We start from the raw sequence: 24,295 nt of genomic DNA, 5'->3' as shown, positions 1-24,295 counted from the left end.
CAGCCTCGCACCTCAACCACAGCATCAAACATCACAGACACCTCATCGTCGGACTTGCTTCCGGGGTGCTGAGTCGATCCCCCTTATCACCACCGCGATGACGGAGCCAGATCGCTCCCGTCGCAGCGGCGGCGGCCCACAAGGCTCCTCCAAATCCAAGCAGCATTTCGAGGTGGCTGCCGACGAGTATCAGGCTCCCTTCCAGCTGCCAGCCAAGAAGAACGTCGTTGTTGAAGCTGTTCAGGAGTCCCAGCACGTCGAAGAGGCCGATCTCGCTGCTTTCGCCTCCTCGCCTTACTTTGACGACCAGGAAGCACGAGAGGCGATAGAATGGGCTCAGTCCCAGCGCCAGGCCGAGATCGATGCCAGCAATGGTGCTGACGGAGACGGTGCCGTCCAAATCGGTGGTCGACGACGCCGACGAGACAGTCAAGTCGGCAGCTACGACGAGGGTGGCAGCATCTTTGATGGACCCGGTGCCGGTGCGGTGCCCAGTTCGGTCAGCAGTATGCGTCACGAGATGGCCAGGCCAGAACTTGGTCGTCGCACCTCACGCAGCTCGCGTCGCCGCATCTCGATGGAAGGTCGCTCGCCTCGTCGCACGCGCAAGCTTTCTAGCGCTTCCGCACAGAGCGAAGCCATCACTGTATCGAGCGAACGCAGCGTCTCGCCAGATTCGGTGGCTGGTCGTCGTAAGCCAGCAAGCCAGCGCAGCGGTAGCACATATCACTTTGGCCGCAGAAAGCGTGTCCCGGAAGACGCTGATCTTACTGGGACCAGTCAGCCTAAGGGCATGCTTGGCTCCATTCTTGCTTCTATCCGTGGTGATCGCGGCGACGACGACAACGATGATGCTCGCAGCCGCCATTCTTTCTCCCGACCTCTTCTCTCTCGAAGACGCTCCTCTGGCTCTGCGATCTCCTCTCGAGCTGGCAGATCCGATGCAGGTCGTGATGATGATGACGACGAGGACGATTACGACAACAGCAGAGGTTGGAGCGATGATGACTACGGCTTCGACGACGAGCAAGACGAAGACGACGACTCCTATCACTCCTCGGATGACGACGCCTCCAACCGCAACGGTATCCTTCCCTCCGCCTTTGGTACACTGAGTGGCGCAATCGACCCTGTTTTTGGCGACACTCGCTACTCCACCGACCATCCACCAGAGGATGAGCTGGATGCCGAGCTTGCTGGTCGCGATCTGGAAGAAGGAGAGGCGTCCGGATTCGGTCGCTCCGAGGGTGATCTCAGGTCCAACTCGCACCTCCGCACCCAAGCGACAAGTGCCGCCACTGCACAGGCCAAAGAGGAGATGAGCTTCCTCGACAAGTCATCCAAGAGCAGACAGCAGGTCTATCTCACAGAGGAGGACACGCTCATCCGTTTCACCGGCTACAAGACGCTCGTCGGAAACCAAATCATCTACTCGATCGTCTGCTGCCTCTCCCTCGGCATTGTCTACCTCTTGGGACGATGGCTGCCTCGTTTCCGACTCAAGTACGTCTGCAAGGAGGTCGAGTTCGAAAAGGCCGAGTTCATCATGATCGAGAACCAGTGGGGTGATCTTCACAAGGAAAGGACTACGACGATTCCTTTTGCCCGTCCCCTTGCAACTGTCTTCCCGCACTCGTCCCGCGAGCCACCTTCCACCCAGGCCGAGGCGCAATCTATGCCGACCATCAACTTGCCTCCCGAGCTGGTCAGCAAGAGCAATGCGCCTTCCAAGTCCGCCTCTGCCAGGAGCAGTATCATCAATGGCGGTAGTGCTGCAAATGGTACTGGCAATGGCACTAGCAACGGCAGCGAGGTGCCTGCAACTGGCGGCCTTCCTATGCTTTCGGGTGTGCAAACAGAGCAGCTCATGGACCTCACCTTTTTCGACTATCGCTACACTCGCTACGCACTGCACCCGCCTACGGGCCGTCTTCGTATGGTCAAGGACTGGCGTGATCCGCTCTGGACCTCACTCGGCGCCATCAACAACGGTATCAGCTGGGATGCAGAAAAGGACCGCACCACCATCTTCGGCAAGAACGCCATCGAGATCCAGGCCAAATCCACGTGGCAGCTTCTGGTCGACGAAGTCCTGCACCCCTTTTACATGTTTCAGATTGTCTCAATCATCCTGTGGTCGTTCGACAACTACTACTACTATGCTTTTTGCATTGCAGTCATCTCGCTTGTCTCGATCTTTACCACGCTCGTCGAGACGCGACAGACGGTCAACCGCATGCGCGAGATGAGTCGCTTCTCATGCGACGTGCGCGTGCTGCGCGAGGGTAATTGGCAGGTGCTCGATTCCAACGACTTGGTGCCTGGTGATGTCTACGATGTGGCTGAGCCGGGTTTGCTCCTCTTCCCGGCGGACAGTGTCTTGCTCAGCGGCGATGCCATCGTCAACGAGAGCATGCTCACAGGCGAGAGTGTTCCTGTCAGCAAGGTCCCGCTCACCACACCAAGCATGGTCGGCCTCCATACAGCAGGCACCGAAGTCACCGCCGACCTTGCCAAGCATTTCCTCTTTTCAGGCACGCGCATCATTCGTATTCGCGGAAGCGGCTCGACGGATAAGAACGAGGTCGGTGCCAAGGCCATGGTGGTGCGCACCGGGTTCAACACGACCAAAGGTGCTCTGGTGCGCAGCATGCTGTTCCCCAAACCGATGGGCTTCAAGTTCTATCGAGACTCGTTCCGCTTCATTGGCTTCCTCGCCATGATCGCCGGTATCGGCTTTACGTTTGCCGCCGTCAATTTTGTCAAGATCGGCATTGCCTGGCACATCATCGTCATTCGTGCGCTCGATCTGATCACGGTGGTCGTGCCCCCCGCTTTGCCTGCCACGATGTCTATCGGTATCTCGTTTGCCATCAACCGTCTGCGCAAGGAGGGCATCTTTTGTATCTCGCCCAATCGCGTCATCATCGGAGGAAAAGTGGATGTGTTTTGCTTTGACAAGACGGGTACACTCACTGCCGAGGGTCTGGACGTGCTCGGCACGCGCACGATCGATCTCAAGGCGGGCCGGTTTAGCGAGCTGCACGAGACCGTCGACGAAATGCCTGTTGGTGCGGGAAGCAAGAACGATGCGGATGCGCGCAAGATGCCTCTTCTGTACGCGTTGGCCACCTGTCACTCGTTGAAGGTGGTCGACGGCGAGGTGATCGGCGACCCGCTCGATGTCAAGATGTTCGAGTACACCGGCTGGACGCTCGACGAGGGCAAGGACCGATCCGCCAAAGCGACGACAAAAACGGGAACCGCCAAGAACGGCAAGTCGAAGCTCACGGAGCGACCTCCCGCGCTGGTGCAGACCGTCGTGCGTCCTCCCGGTGGCCAAGCTTTCGAGGTGGAAGATGCCATCAAGTCTGGGCGCCACGCTCACTTTTTGGAGCTGGGCGTGCTGCGCACCTTCGAGTTTGTCTCTTCGCTCCGCCGCATGTCGGTGATCGTCAAGCGTCTCAAGTCGCAGTCGATGGAGGTGTTTGTCAAGGGCGCGCCCGAGGTGATGGCGGACATCTGCGACAAGGAGACGTTCCCTGCGGACTACGACGATCTGCTGTCGTATTACACCAAACACGGCTACCGCGTCATTGCATGCGCGGGCAAGTCGATGGCGGGCATGAGCTGGATCAAGGCGCAACGCATGCGTCGAGAGCAGGCCGAGAGCGGATTGCGGTTCCTGGGGCTGATCATCTTCGAGAACAAGCTCAAGGAAGGGAGTGCGCCCGCGATCGAGGTGCTGAGGAACGCCAACATCGTGACAAAGATGGTGACGGGCGACAACCCACGTACTGCGATCAGCGTGGCGAGGGAGTGCGGGATGGTGGGGCAGTCGGCGCACGTGTTTATGCCGACCTTTGTCGAGGGCGATCAGCGGAGTCCGCGGGCGGTGGTGGACTGGTCGAGCGTCGACGACGACCGCATCAAGCTGGATGCGTACAACCTGCAGCCGCGCGAGGTGGATCCACATGTATTGGACTTGGAGGAGTTTGACTTCCAGGACTACCAGCTGGCGTTGACGGGCGATGTGTTTAGGTGGATGATCGACTTTGCACCGATCGAGACGGTGAGGCGCATGCTGATCAAAGGGACCATCTTTGCGCGCATGTCGCCAGACGAGAAGCACGAGCTGGTCGAGAGGCTGCAGGCGCTCAACTACTGTGTCGGCTTCTGCGGCGATGGTGCCAACGACTGCGGCGCGTTGAAGGCGGCGGATATCGGCATCTCATTGTCCGAGGCGGAGGCGTCGGTGGCTGCGCCGTTCACGTCGAACAGGGGCGACATCTCGTGCGTGCTCGACACGATTGCCGAGGGCAGGGCCGCGCTTGTGACGTCGTTCAACTGCTTCAGCTACATCTGCTTGACGTCGCTGATCCAGTTTAGCTCCGTGTTGCTCATGTACTCGATCGGCAGCTCGTTGTCGGATGGACAGTTTATGCTGGCCGATTTCTCGGCGTTGCTGCTGAGTGTGTTTTCGGCCAGGACGGGTCCGCCGTAAGGCTGCAGATGCAATTCGAACGATCATGACAATCACAGAGTGTTATCGCAATGGACGTGTGCAAATTTTGAGAGAGGGAGTGAGATACAAGTACAGATGCGGGAGAGAAGGTTGGGAATTCAGGCGTCGCCGTCGTGTTGCATGCTGCGTTCGACGGCCTTGTACGTCTTGGCGCCGTGTTTGCGCTTGGAGCGGCGAGACCGCCTCGAGAGACGTTGAAGCACTTTGACAAGTTGAACAACGTATTTGGCCATGACGCTTTCGAAGAGAAAGCTGAGGAGGGAGTTGATGACGACGGCGATGGAGAGGACGATGTGAAACGAGCGCGGGAAGGGCACCAACCCGAGCAGATCCGCGACGAAGCCGGACGGCGTAAACAGGGCGTACAGCGAAAAGAGGAGGAGGAGGGTGACGCTCGCCATGAGCCACACGTTGGTGATCGGGTTCTTGCGGTACGGATAGCCCGTGGTATAGACCAGGCACCCAATCGTGTACTGGAACGAAGAGATGAGGAACACCGCCGAGTTCTCCGGGTTGGACGAGTTTAGTTCCGCATCCGGATCAATTACGGGCGGCGTGTACCAGTCCTGTCGGCGGACGTAGTAGAAGGCCCACATCTGGAACCCACCGCAGATGGCAACTTGCCCGATAAGGCTGACGAGCACCTTGACGGAGACCAGGTTGGCGGTGGGCGCGCGCGGGTGGATGGGCGTATGCCCGTGTGAGAGGGTGCTTGGGGCCATGGTGTGCGGTTCGGGTAGGAGCAGACCTCGATGAAGAGGTTGCAGTTCGTATTCGGTTGGGGCAGAGATGGCTGACAGTGGAGTGGAAGCGTAAGGGCGCGGGTTTTGGACTACGTGCAAAGCTTTTGCCTTGCTGCAGTGCGAGTGAAGACCTAGCGGGGGATGCGATGATGGGCAGCAGCGACGATGCTGGTCTGGCGAGGATGAACGAACGAACGACGATGCGGAGCTGCTTGCCCATTTTAAATCGAACCTCCACTTTTGTTGCAAATTAAGATCTCACAACATTCAAAAAAATTAACCGGATCGGTCAACGGCAATTCCGAATGACCGAGGAAGCACAGACCAGAACCGGGTGAATTCTGCTACAGTTTCGTCTGTTTGTTGGCTTGGTTCCCTTCCACCAACGAACTGCGCTTGACTCGAATCGTTGATGCTGCACACTCCATCGCTGCATACACTCTTTACTTCCCTCCTCGTTCTCCTCGTCTCGCTGCTTTTATACCGCCAGCATCAACAGAGCCACCACTCTGCCGGCATCTACCTAGACAACCAACTATCAGACACCCACACCCACGCTGTTTCTCTGAATACGCCACCGCCGATAACCTCGCGCAATATGTCTACCTCCAAGCCAGCCCCCAAAGTGCTGCTCGTCAACGACGATGGTCCGCCCTCGACCTCTTCTCCTCACGTGCTGGGGCTGTATGAAGAACTGACCGCCCTTGGGTGGGAGGTGAGTGTCGTGTTACCATCCTTTCAAAAGTCTTGGGGATCGATGCAGTTCTCGCTCCAGGGGCCCGTCGCCTACTGGTACTACTACCCGATCAAGGACAACTTCGACGGCAAGCACGCAGCCACACCGGAGTCCTGGTCGGCGACGCGAAGACCCATCAACCGCGAGCGCGGGGAAATCGCCGAATGGGTGCTCATCGACGGGTCGCCCACCACCGCATCCAACTCGGGCCTGTTCAACCAGAACGCCTTCTTCGGCGAGACGGCTGCGCAACGCGAAGCACCCGCTAGCGCCACTACACCCTTCGACCTCGTAGTCTCGGGCCCCAACTTTGGCCGAAACACGGGAACGGCATTCGCCCTCTCCTCGGGTACACTCGGTGCAGCCATGGCCGCGTCGCTCGCAGGTGTCCGAAGCGTCGCTGTCTCGTTCGGGCACTTCACCGCCAACCCGCCCACGTTTGCCGATCGCTCCAAGGCCCGCGGTCCCGGGCTCGAGCCCGCCCACCTACGTCGAGTCGCCGCATCCGCCAACACGCTCGCCGCGTCGCTCATTCAGCGCCTCTACGCCAACTGGGACAAGGAACCCGACGTCGGCTGCTACAGCATCAATGTCCCGCTGTGCGAGACTATCGAGAAGCCAGAGGTGGTGTGGACGCGGATCTGGGAGAACCGCTACGGCCCGCTGTTTGCCGCCGAAACGACGGCGACGTATCCTGCGCCGCCTGCGCCGCAGCCTCCGACCGCGCCACAGCCGGTCAATGTGCTCCACTTTGCGCCGAACATGGGGTCGTTGCTCGGGCCCAAGGCTCTGCAGGAGGGTACGGATGTGTGGGCCATCATGAACGGCTATGTAAGTATCACTCGCTTGAGGCCGAACTTCATGGAGGTGGATCGCGAGGGGAGAGGCCTGGCTGTGGGCGAGGCTGCGGTGAAGGGAGATTCTGCTCAGGTGGAGGCGCAGTCGACAGTGGGGAGGGCGCTGGAGGATGGATTGGAGGTGGGCAAGCGCTGGAGGTTGTAAAGCATCAACGAAGGCGCGGCGGCAAGAAGAGAGAGGATGATTGGGATTCTAGCATTCTTCAAACGAAAGATTTATACACGAGGCTTGTCCGGACCCGACTGGGACGAGTGCACCTGCTTATGCGACTCATTAGCACCCGCGTGCATGTGTGGCTTGTTCGCAGGCAAGTCGATATCCTACAACAATGCAATCAAAAGCAATCCAACTCCAGTCAGCCCTATACTCACGAATCATCAACCTCCGACATCCGTGAGAAGAAGAACGCTACAACTTACATGAGCCTGAGTTTCGGTGCGCAGGACATCGCCACCGCGACCGCCCGTGTTGACGTCGTCGCGACCCGCCTCCGGATTGGGCACGGCGTTGAGCGGCACCTTGTAGTCCGCCTTCATGTTGCCGCCGCCGAGCGAGTAGTTGTTGGGCAGCGTGCCTGCCACTTCCTGCTGCGGGCCCGTGGATGTGCGGACGTTCGACATTGTTGCGTGCTTCGGAGAAGAAAGAGGTGTTGGTGGTTGGTGTGGGTTTGGGTTTGGAGAGCAGCGCTGGTGGGCTCAAGGGGAGGGGCGGTTTATATGGAGCAGATGACAAGGCCGAGAGAGAGTGATAGGGCACTGAGGGTTGCGTGTGCGCGTGGCTGTGAGTGTGACTGAGACTGTGGCTGTGACTGTGTTCGTAGATAACCTTGCCAAGACGTCACATCTGGCGAGCTGAGGCCTTTGGGTCCGCTCCACCAGGCTCGTGGTAATCCTCGAGCCAGAAGCAATCTGTCATATGTGATGCTAGATTTTGCCGAAGGATGAGTGATCCTCCACGCGCGCGCAAATCGACAGGCCGTTGCGATGTCTCATGCCCGCTCGCTGAAATTTAGCCTTTCATGCCAGCCTGCCGGGTTGTCTGTCACACATGCATACCCACGCGCGCCTTGACATCTGTTTGTCTCGCACTCTCAGTCAGCCAGACAGTACGCCTACTTCCACCGCCGCCAACTGTGAACAGCGGCATGATGATTTCACCGCTCGCGATGCTCGATGCATTCCCACCACACGGCAAACCTTCCGAGTTCCTAAGTGCCTCACCGCGACTAAACGTGGAAACCGGAGGCGGAGGGAGAGAAATCACTTGATTGAATCAGAGAGGTCAGGAACGCGAGGGGACGAAAAGTTGCCGACAACGAGTGGACGCGCAATGCTGGGAAGGGCCGGAACACCACCGAAAAGAACAGAACAGAACAGTTCGACCGGGTTTTGGTCAGGGAGATACCTCAGAAACCCGGAACGGGGCCCAGCTCGGGGGTGCCCGCCGCCCTGGGCTTAGACGCCTTGGTCTCGATAAACGCCTTGATGAAGGGGATGCCGTTGTGCTCATCAACCCGCTTCTCGTCAAACGACTTGTACGCCTTGGGGACATCCTCGAGCTTGAAGCGGTGGGTGAGGATCAGCGAGGGGTCAAACTTGCCAGGTACGATGTACTGCTTGAACACGTCGTCCATGTAGGCCTGCACGGGAGCCTGACCGTTGCCCTTCAGCATAATGCCCTTCTCCATCAGTGCGCCGATGAGGAAGCCGCTGCACTCGCCCACGTAGTCGGCGATCACAGAAATACGACCAAACTTGCGCGTTGCCTTGATCGCCTCGTTCAGCGTCTCAGGCGTGTCCGTCTCGAGGCCCGCCGCCTGCATCGCCCTGTGCTTGAGCGACTTGGCGTACCGGAAACCCGCTGCGTCAAACGAGACATCCACGCCACCGGGGATTTTCTTGAGGATCTCGTCGACCACGTCGGGCGTCTGGTCAAAGTTGATCGTCTCGATGTCGAGGTGCTCCTTGGCCCACTGGAGACGCGCAGCGACGTGGTCGATGAGGATGACTTTTTTCGCGCCAAAGCCCTTAGTGAGCCACTGGGCGATGAGCTGGCCGATGGGGCCGGCGCCCCAGACGGCGGCGGTTTCGCCCTTCTGGAACGATATGTCGACGACCGAGTGGTAGGCGGTGAGTGTCACGTCGGCCATGAGCAGCGCCTTCTCATCGGGCACCTCGGCGGGAATGTGGAAGCAGTTGACATCGCCAAAAGGCATGCGGAAGTATTCCGCCTGCGTACCCGCATATCCACCAAGCAGGTGCGAGTAGCCCAGGATGCCCCCGAGCTTCTGGCCGTACAGCTGTTCCATCTTTCCGCTCTTGTTGGTGCGGTCGCACATGGTGAACTTGCGGTCCTTGCAGTACTTGCAGGTTCCGCACGCGATCGAAAACGCAGCCACGACGCGGTCGCCCGGTTGGAAGCGCGTGATCTGGGCTCCGACCTGGTCGACTATGCCGACGCCTTCGTGGCCGAGAATGTCGCCCGGCTTGATGTCGGGGATCTTGTTGTGGTAAAGGTGCAGGTCGCTGCCGCAGACCGTGACGCCCGTGTTGCGAATAACGATGTCCGTGGGGTCCGTGATCGTGGGTTTGGGCACTTCGGTCAGACGAACGTCCTGGGCGCCGTGAAAGGTGAGTGCGTGCATCTTCTCCTCGCCCGGCTTGTACGTGGTCGACGTGGCCGTGGGCAGATCTTTGGGGGCGCTGGGAGTCATGTTGAAAACAGTGGTCGCTTGGTCGTTAGTCTGTAGGCTGCTTGACAGTGGTCGTTGGGACGTGAGCGAGGTGGTGAAGACAGAGAGAGTTGCGAGACGAACTGGTGTTGAGGGGCCTCCGCAACCTGCTGCAGGTACTTATACTTTCCAACTCGGCGCACTTTGTGGTGTGCGGACAGAAACTGAGCCATCCACTGACGGGGCCGGCGGCGTCTTGCACAGCGATCCAGCAGTGTAGCTGCCATTGTCCGAACAAGAAAATGCTCTAGAGGCTCTCGATTCGGCTCGAGCGAGTGACACGAGATCATGCAAAGGAGAATTTTTGGGCACACGACACACAAGACCACGCTTAGTCACTGAATAGCGCTCCTCGAGGGCTCTTTGAAGCCTCTTTCGATCTTGCAGTGGCTAAGAGCAAAGAAATCTCAGACCTAGCGAGGAGTCGCAGGGGCAGAGGGGCCGAGCCCTCATTCGTGGACGCTGGGCATCGGTTGACAAGGCGAGAAGAGGACGAGCGAGACCTTTGGAGCTTTCGGCGCTCAAGGGTCTCGAGCTGTCAAACAAGTTCCAACAACATACAAGGAAGGAAAATACGCAAGCAATGAACAAAAGAGGCGTCGAAAATGACTGTTGGAATTCATCTCCATGTAGCGCTTTTCATGCACCTGACTCAGCCACACTCAAGGCTGGCTCGTCAACGTTCGCAGAACGAGCGGTGGGTCCGCTGATTCCCGTGCTCCCGAGCTTGTGAGGCGAATGTGCCTATGTGCGCTATACGTCCAGATGGCCCGTGCTGCTGAGTGCACATGCCACAAAGCAGCGCTGAGGAGGCAGGCGCACGCTCACGAACGCATTACTACAGCGCGGCCTGATTCTGTGTTTGATGTCAGACGACACCGTGCACACAAGCTCACACAAAAGGTCAGAGCAGCCAAGTGTTTCAACTTCGATTGCAATTGCGTTTGCACAACTGGCGTGGCAAGGACTTCATCGTTGCTCTACGCGGGGTATATATCCGTACGCTGTGAGCGAAAAGTTGGAAGGAGGTGCTGCTTCTGCTGGCATCTTCGTCAATTACTCCAATCGGATTCCTCTTGTTGTTCGCGGAGAGCGACCTTTGCTCTTGCCCCGGCTGCTGCCGCTCGTGGGCGTTTGCTTGACCGTGTGGTCGAGAGCAACTGCCTTCTCGTAGCGGCGGATGATGACGACGGCGACGATGGCGGGGCCTGAGACGGGCTCGGCGCTTTGCGACGCTTGTCCGTCCTCGCTTCCTTGGCCGGCGCAGCATCCGCCGATATCTGCTCGTCACGCGGAATCTTGACCTTGCGACTACTGGACGCCGACTTCTGTTCGAGGCCTCTTGCCAAATCAGCGAGCTCTGCGTTGCGTTGGTGATCTGCCTGGATAGGCCAATCCCCTGCAGCGATCTTGGCTCGTTCAAAAGCAGCGAGCTCCACCTTATCGACACGAAAGAGCGCTGCGAGCTCGTCGGATTCAAAAAGCATTTCGTCCACCTGGTCATCGGTCAACAGGTCAATAGGATGCTCGTCGGGTTCGTTCTTTTGCTTGAGGGCCCCCACAGCTTCAAGACGATGTTGGATGCGAGGCCACACCTCATCATCAGCAGCCGAAAGTGATGTTCTTGCCGGTGGCTCTTGGCCCTCTGCGAGTGCATTGGAGGGCGGCGAGGAGGATACAAAACAGTCCAAGTCGTCGTTGCCCATTGCCTCGTCCGGATCTTCATCCCCGGAGGGGACTCGGTCAGCTGATCCGTGACATGCCAATGCCTCCCCTGACGACGGTGGGGCCGGCGGTGAATCAAGCCTGAAGCCGGACCACCGCACATCAGAGTGCTTGGAAGGGATGGTGCGCCACACGTCAAGGATGTCGAGAGCGTGAACAATGACATCGAGGCGAGCCAGTTCCAATGAGGCGGCACAGCTGGCGTCGGCGGTGGTGACCGCATTTGGAGCCTGCTTGGCATGTCGCTTCTTGGAGGCGGACTTCTTGGAGATGGGCGCCACCTCCGAAAGCCAGGGGATCTTGGCGGCCTGCGCCTTCAAAGCCACACACAGCTCTCTATAGTAGTCGACGGCAGTCTTGTTCAAGATGAGCTCGGTGCCAATGGGGAGTGCACGGCCAAGGCAAGACCGAAGGAGGTCGAGGTCAAACTCAAGGGCAGCGTGGGTATAGCGAAAGATTTCGAGCATGGGCGCCGGCGCCTTGGTGTGGGCCTCGAGAGCAAAGACAACAATTGCAAATGCGGCCAGCTGAGCCGAACTGGACGGAGAACTGGTCCGAGTGGGCCACCAGAAGGCGCACAGATCGAGCGCTGTGTTTTCGACCGCCTCGAATGGCGTGTTGTGAAGAAACCGCGCGGTGTCAACATCCGTGAGGGTGGTTGCGCTTGGCAGAGCATGTTGGAATGGCTTAAGGAACTTGACAAGGGCAGGGGCGAGAGCGGATGTGCTCCTGTGGACCAGATGAAAGTAGAAGAATGCGACGATGCGACGCACGAAGGTGTCTGGATTGGCAAGTTTGATGTCTCGGACCGCACCTTTTACCAAAACATGTAGCCGCCGAAAAGCCGTCCGTACTTTAGGAAGGGGCAGCTGCGCCGCGTTTGCGACGGTGGTGAGGTCGATGCAAGCGCCTTCACGTCTCAAGACGGCGTAGCAGCAGGCAGTGGCGAGAAGCAGCGAGCCATTTCCCCATTTGACCCGAGGAGCTAGAAAGCTGGCTGGGAGGGATCCCAAAGATGGGTCGGCCTGTACATGCGCCTCGTCGACGGCAGACGATGGCAGTGCCGGCCTCCTCCAGGACTCGTCGCGGGCACGCCTGAACAAGAATTCGACTTGATCAAAGAGACCAGGATATCCAAGGGTGTTGAGAGTGCCCTGGATGCGAGCGTCGACTTCGGGCTTGCGTTGCAGATCATTCAAGCGACGGTGATGCTCGCGATCGTTGGACCAAAAACGTCCAGCGGGGCCAGCTGGTAGGAGAGGATATGAGGAAGAGGCTCGATGTGCCTGTGGAGCACCTAATGCATACGCTACTTCGTGTACATTTGTGGGCTCGTAGATCTGAAGGTCGTGCGAGACGGTGGCGCAGTTGGAGCAGACTGTTTGACCGATTTCGGCGACATATAAGACTGTACCAGACGATCCACAGTCAGGACAGACTTGCTGATGCTGCATCGTGTGCTGAACTTTGCTTGTCCGGATGGGCTGCCACTAGACCCCTCGTCAGCGGAGCTAGATTTGGGCTCGTTCACCGCATCGCGTGCCTTTGTGAGCGATCAACCCCAGGACGCTCGTGAAGAAAGTCGCTTGGGAAGGGCGATGCTTTCGAATCAGCCGTTCGAAAAGAGGATGGAAGTCAAGATCAAAGAGAGTCGAATACGAAGGCGCTGCTGCTCAGTTGCTTGCAGCTCATGCAGGACCCTGGCCTCAAGGAAAAAAACAAAACCAGAAAACAAAAATGTCCTACAATGTTACATCGAGGCTTCTGCTTGCCTGCAATCGCGCTGCCGAAACGGGCGTTGAAAGACACGACACGAGAGTGGAAGAACCGGAAGATTTATCGAAGCAGCACACACAGGCAGCCAGGCAGGCAATTCCAAAGGTGCGCGTCTCTCGAGCCGAACAGAAAGAAGCATTTCGCATCTCGACAATTGAAACATCCGCTTTCTCTTCATCTGTCTCCTCCTTTCTTTCTCTCTCCGTCGTCACACCCCTTTCGGCTCTCGCGCTTCCTCGACCCACCTCGGACACGCATCCGCTGTTGCTGTTCTGTTCGGTAGACACCGTGTCGCTGTGCTCAGTTTGCATCGCAACACCCAACAGCGTGCGGATCAGTAGGTTCCCTCCGAGTTAGGAATTTCCCCATCGCCTCGGAGCTGCCGCACTGACACCTGGCTTGGACTTTGTCTCGCACGAGCTTGACTGAGCGTGACAATCCTTCGGCGCAGCACACATCGACAAGGCCGTTCCGCTTTGGACTCTTGGCCCATCTCCTCGTCCGTTTCTGCCCAACTACGAACGGTGTTCCCGTAGGTCTCGGAGCCTGATTGCCAGCGATTACATTGAACACTGCACCAGCGCCTCATCCAGGTCGGTCCACCTTTCAGCCGTCCTCGATCTGCCGACAGTCCGTGTTTAGGACTTGGATCCTACGTTTCATCTCCCGCCCCTCGCATCAAGCTCCCATCTCATGTCGTCGTATCCACAGCACGCATCGCCTGCAGGCGCCGCTTACGGTGCAGCTAGCCCAAGCGTCATCCGCAGTCAGAATCTGCCCTACGTTCCGCCTCACGCTCAATCAGGCCAAGGCCTCCCCATGCTACCGTACACGCAGCATCCTCAGCACCACTCCGGCTTCCCACCACCAAATCAGCAATTTCCTAATCACTCGAGACCGATCGCAGCGCTGCCCTCGCATGCTCGCCACATGCACGCACCGTCAATGCCTTCAGCTCGTCCACAGATCTCGTCGAGCAAGCCACATACACCGTCTTCCATCCTCCAGCATCGTGGCAGCTCGACGCGCTTGCCGCACTTGTCTGGTGACGCTGATGCGCCCTTCAAGCGTCTCAAAATGGTCGGCGATGGCTTCGAAGCTCCTTACTTGCTACCTGGTCCCAGTAACCGTATTCTTCTCTCACTCAAGTCCGGCCTCCCCTCGCAGATCGACTGGGCTCTCTCACGTCTGGTGCAGCTCACCTCCAACCATCGCGACCAGGCTGCCCGCGAATTCACCCTCGACAGCGTTCCTGGTCTCGCCGATGTGTTGCTTTCCTACGTGTACAGGATCCACGCCGCTCTCACTGGCGAGCACCCTTCCAAGTGGGCTGCTTCTTACTTCGAGCAGAACCTCGAAGCTCCCGACGTCGGCATCGGCGCTCCAGGCGACGGAGGTCACCAGGGTATCTCGACCTATGCTAGCACTCTCGTCAAGCGCCCTCCACCGATACCGGTCCAGCCCACAGCTTTCAATCCATCGTTCGATGCATCACACGCTGTCCTTATGCGCAGAGCGCTCGAAGCCGCTCTGTCTCTTCGTAACCTCGCCATGAACAGCTCCAACGCGCGCAGCTTGGCCTCCATCAAGGGAATCTTCGGCTTGATCCGCAATATTCTCCGTCTTCCTGCCACCGCAGTCCAAATGTACGCGCAGCCTACTCTCGACCACGAAGACTGCGAGTCGCAACCTGCCGATGGCTGGCTTGAGGTGGAAGGCGTGGCAGAGCTGCGTCTCTACTTTCTGGACATCTTCGAAACGCTGGCGTCCAAGGTTTCCTTGACAAGACGAGCAGCGACCGTGCCCCCCACCCCGATTTCGACAGCGCTCGCTGCCGCCAGTGGGAAAGACACGGTGCCAGTCAAAGTCGATGGCCCTTCTGCTGCCGACGACATCTTTGCGACGCTGATCAGCCTTGCGCTGAAGTCCAACGACCGCGCCTTCCTCCTGGGCTCGTTGCGCTGCCTCTCCACCATGGCGGCCATAGAGCGCAACGAAGTCGCCTTCATCGAGGTCACGCTTCCTCACGGACAACACTCACCCGGACTTTTGCAGCGCTGCGTCGAGTTGCTGCCCTTGACCCAAGACACGGAGCTGCTTGATGCTGTCCTCGACCTGCTCTACCAGCTAGTCTGCATCGGCAACAACGCAATCAAGATTGCTGCACCGTTCGACTCCGAGCCTCGAAAGCATGGGACCGCCAACTCACATACAGCTTCAGCAGTGGCCACCCGAGCTACTGCCAAAACGAACGCGCTCGTCCGCCTGCTCTTGCGCAATCTGCAATTGGGCCGAACCATGTGGGAGCGTCTGATCCCACTTAAAGTGCCCTCAGCTTGGTTGTCCAGTGTACCCAATCGCCACATCGAGACGATGCGCAGGCGACGCGATCTTCTGATGCGGATCGCCAACGAAACGCCCGAAGAACGAGCCAAACGCAAAAAGCTCACGCCGCAAGAACGCAAGAGCCTGCTCGGCCTCAAGGAGCCCGAGCGCGGCATTGCATGGATGAAAATGGTCTTCCAACGCGACGCGACCAAGGAGGTCACTCAGATGGAGTTCTGGACAGCCTACAAGGAAGAGTTTGGTCAGCAGAGCGACGGTGTGCCACTGCAGCCCGCTGCCGAGCTGATCCGTGCCGTAGGCCAGGTGTTCCCAGCAGCGTCGGCGATGGTGGTGCAAGGCAAGGAGGGCCAACCGCAAAGATTCGTCATCCGCGGCATCAGCGTCAAGGATCGAGATATCGACACGCTCGAGCCGTTCCGCTGCTATTGGTCAACGTGCCCTGCCCCACACACCAACACGCTCGAGTCGCAGCGAAGCCATGCCAAGCTGCACGCAGAATACGCTTCGGATGGACACTGCCGATGGAGGCGATGCAACTACGACGTCAAGAGCTCTAGCACGTCATCGACCGAGGCAGAGCAGAAGCGAACACTGGTGGCGCACGTGCTAACACACATCAAGTCTGACGAGTCTGGCAGTGGTCCGTTCAAGCCAAGTAAACGTGCCGATATTGTTGTGGACGAGGACTTGCGCGTGGTGTCGGGAGCTACGCACACTGGTGAAGCGGCGCGGCTAGTCACCACCAAGGCGTCGCACGGTGGACGCGTGTTGCGCGGCAAGCGCGACTCGGATGGCGTCGAAACTGCCTTCACGCTGGGCAAGACAGCACCAGCAAACGGGACCGCCAATGGCCATGTTGCCACCTCAAATGCGGCGCCGTCGACCGGAACGGTGGACAACCCGGGCTCGTACGTATTGGATGTGACGCGCACGCCCACGGCGGGCAACGATGACAATCTTTCACCCCAAGGCCCGGCGTTTACGTCGATCTTGATCCTACGCATGCTGACGAGGAGGGCGGCGTCGTTGTTGCAGAAAGCAGGATCGAAGAGGAGCAACGAGACCGAGGACGCCGAGGACGCAGCAGCGGTTCGAGGACAAGGCGATGAAAAGTTTGGACTGCCGCTGCCCGCCAATTTTGGATCTTCGGACCGTGGCCGGCGTGTCGAGACTGGCGATGCGAATACGGCCAATGGCAATGGCAACAGCCACGGCAATGAAGTCGACGGCGATTCCATGTTGGACGGTGAGGACGAGGACTACGAGACCACGGCGGTTTGGGCGGTGGAAGCAGCTACGCGGCTGTTGGATGCAGTGGAAGGAGTGGAAGAGGACCTGATGCACCACTCGTCCCAGAACGATATTTTGTCCTCGTACATCAACGAGACGCTGTTGGAACTGCGTCGACGTCCCACCGTTGGCGCTCCAGGCTCGAGCCTACTGGGGCAAGTAGACCCTAGAATCTTGAACGTAGAATCTTGAACGAAGCTGCCCGCTAGCTTGGTCTTGCTACTACCATTAACATTTTTTTCTTCAAAAGTCGACGTTGCTGGTCGCGTGCACTTGTGTGCATACAGTATGAGTGTGTCTTGGCCGTCTTGGCTCCTTGGGCGCGCGCGTGTGTGTGTGTGTTTGTTCGTCGCAGAAAGGCAGCTGGAAGCAGCTCAATTCTGACATAAGTCCTCCTTACCCAAGAGGAAGGCAATTTTCAAGCACCAACAGACGCGTGTGGAAACTGAAAGGAAGATGGCCCGGGTTGCTGAGTGTGCCGGATCAATGTGAACGCGAAACCGCGCAGACAGCAAGCGAGCAGAATTCAGGGTGCAGCAGCTTAGCTGGATCTGACTTGGCTTGTGCTGGGTGGAGACTGCATTTTGGATTTCGCATGCCCCCCAACCTTTCATCCGCTCATCATCATCTCATCCTCATCGGCACCTCCTTCTCACCGTCTCGCGGCTCAGTCAGCACTCTCGTTCCTTCCATTTCAGAGCCCGGCTGACAATATAATAGCTGCTTGCAATCCCTATTGCTTCGTATCGTGACGTGGCTCATCCTCCATCTGTCCCCATTTCGCTCGACCTTCAGATCGCCGACAAGATGGAGCCCGCGCTCGCTCTCGCTGGTCAATCTTGTTGAATTCTTCTCAGTAGCGATCTCCGATTGTCTTGCTGCCGCCAACTCTACACGGAACAGGCGCTAGCTTGCATGCACAGTAATCTCGGCCAACATGACCTCACACAGCCCAACGTCGTCGCCGACGATCCATGTCAGCAAGTGGTCGGAACAGCAGGTCGTCGACTGGCTCACTACTGTCGGTCTTTCTAAGTATGCCAGAGACTTCAAGACCAACGGCATCTCGGGCGATGTGCTCATCCTCCTCGACGAGGAAGCTCTCAAGGATATCGGCGTTGTCACGATCGGTCAGCGTCTCGCGCTCCTCTCGGCCATCTATCGTCTCAAGCAGCAGTTCGGCATCCCAATTCAGGAAGGCGACTGGGTTCCTAAAGCAGTCGAAGCGCAAGAGCAGGCGACCAATTCGCTCACCACCGCCCACATGGCCAGTGCGCTCCGCCAGCGAGACGATCGCATCCGTCTCCTAGAGTCACAGATCCTGAGACTCGCCGACTATCTCGCGCGCTTCCAGCAGGACATGGCCTCCGTAGCACGACATGTTGGCGTCAAGGCGCACTCGATCGACACACCCATCACTCTGGTCTCCAATTCGCTCCATTCTCAACACTCCTCCGAGAGCAGCGCTAGCTCCATGTCGGGCTTTGCATCCAATCCCGACCTCGCTTCTACTGCCTCCTCGAGCCTGCCCATGGAGTCGCCCACTTCCCGCAACTTTACCGGTCTCGTCTCTCCGACTCGAACTGGATTTTCGTACCCTGCTGGTCATGCAATGAGCGGCTTCAAGCCCGCCACCGTCACCTCCGCCAGGTCCGACAGCATTGGTGGCAACTCGCCCATGACCCCCACCACCACGGCTGCACAGTCGTACGCTGCCAACCCTTCTAACGCAGCCGCAGCAGGTGACCTTTCGCCGACGCAGTCTACACACTCGGCCACGCCTACCTCGCTCGGATCGCAGCCTGGCTTTTCGCATCAGCTTCCTTCGCAGCAACAGCAACAGCAGCCTCTCAGTGCCGGTTCCACCTCCATGGTCAGCCCTACACGTCGACTTGCACACCAAAACTCGCTTGCTCAACCAGATGCACCAGGCCCCTCTCGACCTCGCGCAGGCTCACTAGGCGCAGCCACCGCTTTGTCTTCAAGCACATCTCCGTTTGCAAACACTGGTGCCGGCAGCGCAATTTCAGCCAGCTCAGCAGCCAGCACCACACTCGAACGAGACGCTCGCAAAGACGCCTCGGCAATTGCTTTGACCGAGCCCAGTCCCAAGTCGGCGGTGGCGCCAGCTTCAGGCTCGTCAACTTCGGTCGCTACTTCTGCAGCCGCCAATACTGGCTCCTCTGACAGCAACCCTTACAAGTCGTTCCGCGTCACGCTCGACGATCCGTGCTACAAGGTATTGCCCGCAGCGCTGAAAAAGTACAAGATCAACGACGACTGGCGCAAGTATGCGCTCTTCATCTGCTACGGCAAGACGGAGCGATGTCTCAGCTACGATGAGAAGCCCCTGCTGCTCTTTCAGAAGCTCAAGGAGAACGAGCAAAGTCCCGTGTTTATGCTCCGCCACATCCGCGATGTCAAGTCGCCCATTGCGATTGCCGAGGCGAAAGCAGCTTCCAAGCTGCAAGAGCGTGAGAAAGGCGGGGGCTCTCCTACCAAGAAGCGCTCGGCGCCGCGGGCCGATCGACGTCGCGTCATTGCTGGCACGCCGCCGCCGGGAGCGCTTGTGACCAATGTGTCGAATCCGGTCGAAGTAGGACCTGCTGCCGATTTGCCCGAGCGCAACAAGGTAACGAGGACATACGCTGTCGCCATCTACCCGTACATGCCAGAGCGCGACGACGAGTTCGACGTCAATGTAGGCGACACCTTTGTCGTCATCAACAAGGCAAAGGGGTGGTGGATTGTGCAGCGAGATGCCAAGCGCGACGGTGCCGGTGACGTGGTGTACAGCGTTCCAGCCAGCGAGGCGAGCTCGAGTGAGGACAGTGGGATCACCTACTCCAACTACCGTGCCGAGCATGCTTCTGGCTGGGTGCCCGCCGGCTGTTTGTTGGAGACCAGTCGACCGCTGAGCAGCATTGTGGAAGCCGAGGCGGTCTCGCCGTCGCACATGCGAACCGGGCCTAGCACCATTTCGAATCCGAGCACGCCCACCGTGTTGGCGAGTGGTGCCCAGATGGATGCCAAGCGTGCTTCGATCCCGCCTGCGCTCATCACGAGCACCAGCACGCCGGGGATCATGCTGATGGACTACCAGAGTGCCGAAGGCGATCTGGATCTGCGCAAGGACGAGCGGCTGCGCGTGTTCAAGCGGTACAACCACTGGTCGTACTGTGTGCAGGAGCGCGAGGGGCATGCGAGGGGTTGGGTGCCCAGTTGGTACATTGGCAAGCTCTCATCGTCGTCGTCGTCGTCGTCATCGGCGGGTAGCGCGGGAGGCGCGGTGACCAAGTCGCCGTCGAGCAATGCCCTGCCATCGATCGGCAGCGCGGATTCGAGGTACACGCATCTGGGTAGTTCGGATCTTGCTGCTGCTGCGGGTGGGGGAGTGACGGGATCGCCGCTGTATGACGCGAGTATGGGGCAGAAGGAGGACATGCTGGCGGCGGCGATTGCGTCGTCTACGTAGGGAACGAGGCGGAAATGCAACGTTCAGAGTTGCTTCAGAGTTGCCGCCAAGGTTGAGTGTGCGCAGTGTGGCTTGTGTGTGCGAACGGCGTCGGAAGGGCAGACGCAGCGGGGTGGGTCGCAGATGTAGCGGCGTGTGAGCGGCCTCGCACTTACGCTTCACTTTCCTGTACACACAGGACCGCTGTGGGGACTGGGCGGCCTGGCTCCATCGCGGCCGACGTTCGGCTTGTTCCCTGCGTTGACCCAGCGGAGTGCGTCGAGAAGATGGAAAGATAGAAATTGAGAAGAAACAAAAATGCCCAAAAAAAAGGAGCCCCAAAAGGGAGGCAAAAAAAGAGAGGCAAAAATATAAGTGAACTTACGCAGTGCGACTCTCTAGCAGGCTTCGCAGTCCTGGAATTGCAGCGCTGCTATCCACTGAGGCGCACACTGTGGAGAGTGTTGGAGACGGTTTCTTGTTCTGGCTCTAACTCGAACGGGTGAGTTGTCAGTCGTGGCGGTGTGTGTGTGTCGCGGAAGATCTTACCAGGATCGAAATTTTCGTACACAATACGCCACCACCAGAGGGAAGGGAAGAGAGAGGAAAGGGAAAAGTCATTTAGCATACTTGACCTAGAGCCTAGATGCGTCGGCCAAGCCAACTTTTCGTCCCTGCCTCGTCTTGCGATTTTGTCTCTCCAAATTAGAACAGTCAGAAAGTATTGCAACACCTGCAGATTCGAACCCGAGATAACCCCTCAATACAAGAAGCCCCAAACTTGAAAATCCCAACCAACGCCATTTGTAGCCTTTTACCAACTCGGCTACCGTAGTTCTGTATGTTCTGCACTGCTTTGCGTGCAGTTGTATACCACTGCTCCAGACATCGCCTGTGTGGTTCTGGAGGCCAGTCGAACGTGTCGTTCAACACTAGTCTCTCTTACAACCTACTCTTCATGCGGCGCGGATGCGCACTTAAGACATCGAACCGGTACAGTATAGCAAGATGAACCATTGATTATCAAAAAGCGTTGCATGCCATGAAATAAAAGCGCGAAATGTACAGTGAGCTGGGAAGGCCCAAAAGATGATGATGCTATGCTGTGCGGATTCTTACAACCGCTTCTCGATCTCTGCGAGCTTAGACGGATGCTGCGCAGGGGGCTGCTGGGGCTGCTGCAACTTCTTGTTGGCACCCTGCCCATCGGCCAGCGACTGGAAGTAGAGCTGCAGATCGGCCTCCATCATGTCGTCGGCGGGGAACTCGTCGTCGGTCTTCTCGTTTTGGCTCGACTGGAAGAGCGCCTGGAGCTCCTGCATCTTCTGCTGGCGGTCGAGCTCTGGGTCGTAGTAGCGATGACGCTTGAGAACGACACGCTCATAGAATGAGAGGTGGCGGGGGTGGACGGCGACGCCGTGGTAGTCCTGCTCGCGGCCTTGGACGACGCACTCCCAGTATCGTTCCTGCTCGCGCAGATCCAATCCGGTGGTGTCTGGGATGAAGACCATGGTGAGCACCCATCCGAGCAAGCCGAACCAAGAAACCACCCAGAACTTGGTGTGATTGTCGATGTAGTTGTACAGAATAGCGGGAGCGAGCGCACCGAGCTTGCCCACAGCAGCCGAGACACCGTGCGAAGTGGCACGGATGGAAGCGGGGAACACTTCGGCGGCCAACAAGAAGGTGGTCGAGTTGGGACCAAACTGGTTGAAGAAGGACGAAAGGAAGTAGATGGCCTGGAACGCCTTGATACCTCCACCGGGCTTGGTCAGCGGGTTGAACAGCGCAGCACCAATGATGAAGAGGATGAAGTCGGCAATGAAACCATTTGCCTGCATCCACTTCCTACCGTACTGCTTGTGGTCGATGAGGAGGGCAGCAAGGTAGTAACCGGCGAGCGAGACGATGATGTTGTACAGATTGAAGAGCCATGTTGTCTCGAGGCCGCCGCGGTTGCCCGTGATGATGTTGATAAAGATGCCCGAAAAGATCTTGTTGCCGTAGAAGAAGAAATCATTGGCAAACCAGCCACCCGCCGTGCCGACGAGACGGTGCCAGTAGTGGCTGAGCGAGAGCTTGAGCGACTTGACGTCGTAGCCCGACGTGTTGAGGCGCTTCTTGGCGTTCTTGAGCGCAGCGTCTTGATACTTCATTCGGTAGTATCGGATGTAGGCGAGGTAGAGGGTAAACGCAGCAATGATACCGAACTGAACACGGAACGTCCACTGCGTGGCCGTCTTGGAGTAAGGCGCTTGGAGTGAACCGTGGAAGATGAGCAAACCGATGATCAGGACGGCCTGGTTGGCGAGCTGACCCCAGCCCTGCATGAGGAAGGAGAGTGCGACCTTGCGGCCACGGTGCATTCGGTCTCCCGTGGTGGCAGCACGACCAGTGCCCGTGCCCTCCATGGCGCGCGTGGAAGTCATGGGATATTCACCGCCGACACCGATACCGTAGATGAAGACGGACCAGGCATAGCAGATGATCCAGCCGTTGAGCGAGGTACCCCACATGGCGGTCAACATGACGGAACCGAGCGTCATGACGAGCGCATCCTGGACCATACCGAAACGACGGCCGATCCAGTCACCCTCGATACCGACGAGGATCTGACCGACAATGATACCGACGATCTCGAGGTAGTCAATGGCGTGGATCCAGCCTTCATCGCAGACGCGGTGGTTCTTCCAGCACTGGGGCCAGACGGCCTTGAAGAGTGGCGAGAGGTTCCCGATGGAGAAGAGAGTGTAGCCCTCGACAAAGAGACCGAGACCGGTGACGACGTAGTTGCTGAAATAGGCGCGAATGGGGGAAAGAGGGTCGCGCTTGAACATGCGGCCGATTTCACCAAGCTCGCGACGTGCTTCAGCGTTGGACTGGTTGTTGATCCACTTGGTCTTTTCCCAGAAGGGCAGGTCGGCCCAGTAGGTCTTTGTGTCGGAGGTGTATGAGTCGGCGGGGAAGAGCGTCTCGTCGAGCACGTGGGCCTGAGCAGCGTTGGGACCAGCTTCGCGGTGGTTCGAGACTGGCGTCGAGTCGGACGACTGGGACTCGGCAGCGTTACTGGCCGAAGAGTCGGAGACCATCTCGGTGTGGGGCACGGACATGGCTTCGAAGCGGGCAGGGCAGCGAAGTGGTCGACCTGGGAAGGATCGGTGCCGTTGAACAAGGAGGAGGTGATGGTGGGATGAGAAGGTGAGGAAGGAGGACTTCTAAGGGGACATGCGAGCTAGGGCGCACCAGGCTAGAGGAAGGTATTTATGAAGCGGTCTAGGCTGCGAGAGCGCACCGAATCGAGCGCACCAAACCTACGGGACTTTGCCGTCAAAAGGTGAAGACGAGGCAGATCGACAGAGGGGAAGCCAGGGGGAGCGAGGAGGAGGACGACGAGGAGGAACAGCAGCAGCAGCACCACCACCACCACCACCTGCAGCAGGCAGCAGCAGCTCCTCATGGCCACTCTACCAACAGCAAATGGACGCTTCGGATGGGCCGGCAGCAGCGATTATTTTTCTTCTTTTCGCATTCTTTCTCTCTTTCTTCTCAACCCGACCGTCCGTAGGCAAAGGATTGCACCGAAGGAGCCCGCGGTAAAGGAGAATTTCTCTTCCCAAAAAAAAGAAAAAAAAAAAAAGGGAAACACGAGCGGCAGAGCGGAGCAAGTTTGTTTTTACAGTACCAGAAATTGGCGCAGAACGAGGAGGTTCGCATTGAGCAGGATGAATGAATCGAGCTTGCCTGGGTGTTGCTCTGGCAGTCGAACGAGCCGGGGCTCTGTAGCCGGAACAGAAAGATGGAATCCCCATTGTGTCTTGTCAGACTCTTGTTCTTACACTCAGGGATGCCGGGTTCTTCTACTCTGGAAAGCAGGGATCTGCTATACAGTACGAGCTTACAAGACCACGACCGAGCCTGGTCCGTTGCGCCTCCCCTCGTTGCTATGATGTCGTTTTCCACCTTGAACAACGCGCTGAGCGCCGACTCGAGTGGCTGACGTCCTGTCTATGACGAACAAGGCGAGACAGAGCCGACCTGGAATGCTCCTATTTTTTTTCTCTTCTTCTCCAGAGGGCGGAAGATGAAAGTGGGGCATGACAGTTTTCGATTT

General features: G+C 58.1%; 9 protein-coding genes across 9 annotated transcripts; 4 read left to right on the top strand and 5 right to left on the bottom strand.

The window, feature by feature from the left end:
- Positions 1-97: 97 nt before the first annotated feature.
- Positions 98-4,504, top strand: EX895_003024 (uncharacterized protein; the record flags this gene model as incomplete). Its single annotated transcript, XM_029883622.1, has 1 exon — positions 98-4,504. One exon carries the CDS (start codon positions 98-100, stop codon positions 4,502-4,504), a length of 4,407 nt encoding a protein of 1,468 aa, XP_029739913.1.
- A 119-nt stretch (positions 4,505-4,623) lies between these two features.
- EX895_003023 (uncharacterized protein) lies at positions 4,624-5,247 on the bottom strand (the record flags this gene model as incomplete). The annotated part of the gene is made up of 1 exon (XM_029883621.1): positions 4,624-5,247. One exon carries the CDS (start codon positions 5,245-5,247, stop codon positions 4,624-4,626), a length of 624 nt encoding a protein of 207 aa, XP_029739912.1.
- A 619-nt stretch (positions 5,248-5,866) lies between these two features.
- Positions 5,867-7,006, top strand: EX895_003022 (uncharacterized protein; the record flags this gene model as incomplete). Its single annotated transcript, XM_029883620.1, has 1 exon — positions 5,867-7,006. The coding sequence occupies one exon, from the start codon at positions 5,867-5,869 to the stop codon at positions 7,004-7,006; it is 1,140 nt and encodes a 379-aa protein (XP_029739911.1).
- A 71-nt stretch (positions 7,007-7,077) lies between these two features.
- On the bottom strand, positions 7,078-7,482 carry EX895_003021 (uncharacterized protein; the record flags this gene model as incomplete). The annotated part of the gene is made up of 2 exons (XM_029883619.1): positions 7,078-7,182; positions 7,282-7,482. The coding sequence occupies 2 exons, from the start codon at positions 7,480-7,482 to the stop codon at positions 7,078-7,080; spliced, it is 306 nt and encodes a 101-aa protein (XP_029739910.1).
- A 785-nt stretch (positions 7,483-8,267) lies between these two features.
- Positions 8,268-9,575, bottom strand: EX895_003020 (uncharacterized protein; the record flags this gene model as incomplete). Its single annotated transcript, XM_029883618.1, has 1 exon — positions 8,268-9,575. The coding sequence occupies one exon, from the start codon at positions 9,573-9,575 to the stop codon at positions 8,268-8,270; it is 1,308 nt and encodes a 435-aa protein (XP_029739909.1).
- A 1,070-nt stretch (positions 9,576-10,645) lies between these two features.
- Positions 10,646-12,772, bottom strand: EX895_003019 (uncharacterized protein; the record flags this gene model as incomplete). The annotated part of the gene is made up of 1 exon (XM_029883617.1): positions 10,646-12,772. One exon carries the CDS (start codon positions 12,770-12,772, stop codon positions 10,646-10,648), a length of 2,127 nt encoding a protein of 708 aa, XP_029739908.1.
- Positions 12,773-13,787: 1,015 nt separating this feature from the next.
- Positions 13,788-16,922, top strand: EX895_003018 (uncharacterized protein; the record flags this gene model as incomplete). Its single annotated transcript, XM_029883616.1, has 1 exon — positions 13,788-16,922. One exon carries the CDS (start codon positions 13,788-13,790, stop codon positions 16,920-16,922), a length of 3,135 nt encoding a protein of 1,044 aa, XP_029739907.1.
- A 745-nt stretch (positions 16,923-17,667) lies between these two features.
- On the top strand, positions 17,668-20,205 carry EX895_003017 (uncharacterized protein; the record flags this gene model as incomplete). Its single annotated transcript, XM_029883615.1, has 1 exon — positions 17,668-20,205. One exon carries the CDS (start codon positions 17,668-17,670, stop codon positions 20,203-20,205), a length of 2,538 nt encoding a protein of 845 aa, XP_029739906.1.
- Positions 20,206-21,299: 1,094 nt separating this feature from the next.
- EX895_003016 (uncharacterized protein) lies at positions 21,300-23,294 on the bottom strand (the record flags this gene model as incomplete). Its single annotated transcript, XM_029883614.1, has 1 exon — positions 21,300-23,294. One exon carries the CDS (start codon positions 23,292-23,294, stop codon positions 21,300-21,302), a length of 1,995 nt encoding a protein of 664 aa, XP_029739905.1.
- Positions 23,295-24,295: the final 1,001 nt, after the last annotated feature.

This window comes from Sporisorium graminicola, chromosome SGRAM_19 (genome assembly GCF_005498985.1).
Source record: "Sporisorium graminicola strain CBS 10092 chromosome SGRAM_19, whole genome shotgun sequence".
NCBI lineage: Eukaryota > Fungi > Basidiomycota > Ustilaginomycetes > Ustilaginales > Ustilaginaceae > Sporisorium > Sporisorium graminicola.
The sequence above is the reverse complement of the archived record's forward strand: the minus strand, read 5'-3'. Positions and strand labels throughout refer to the sequence as shown.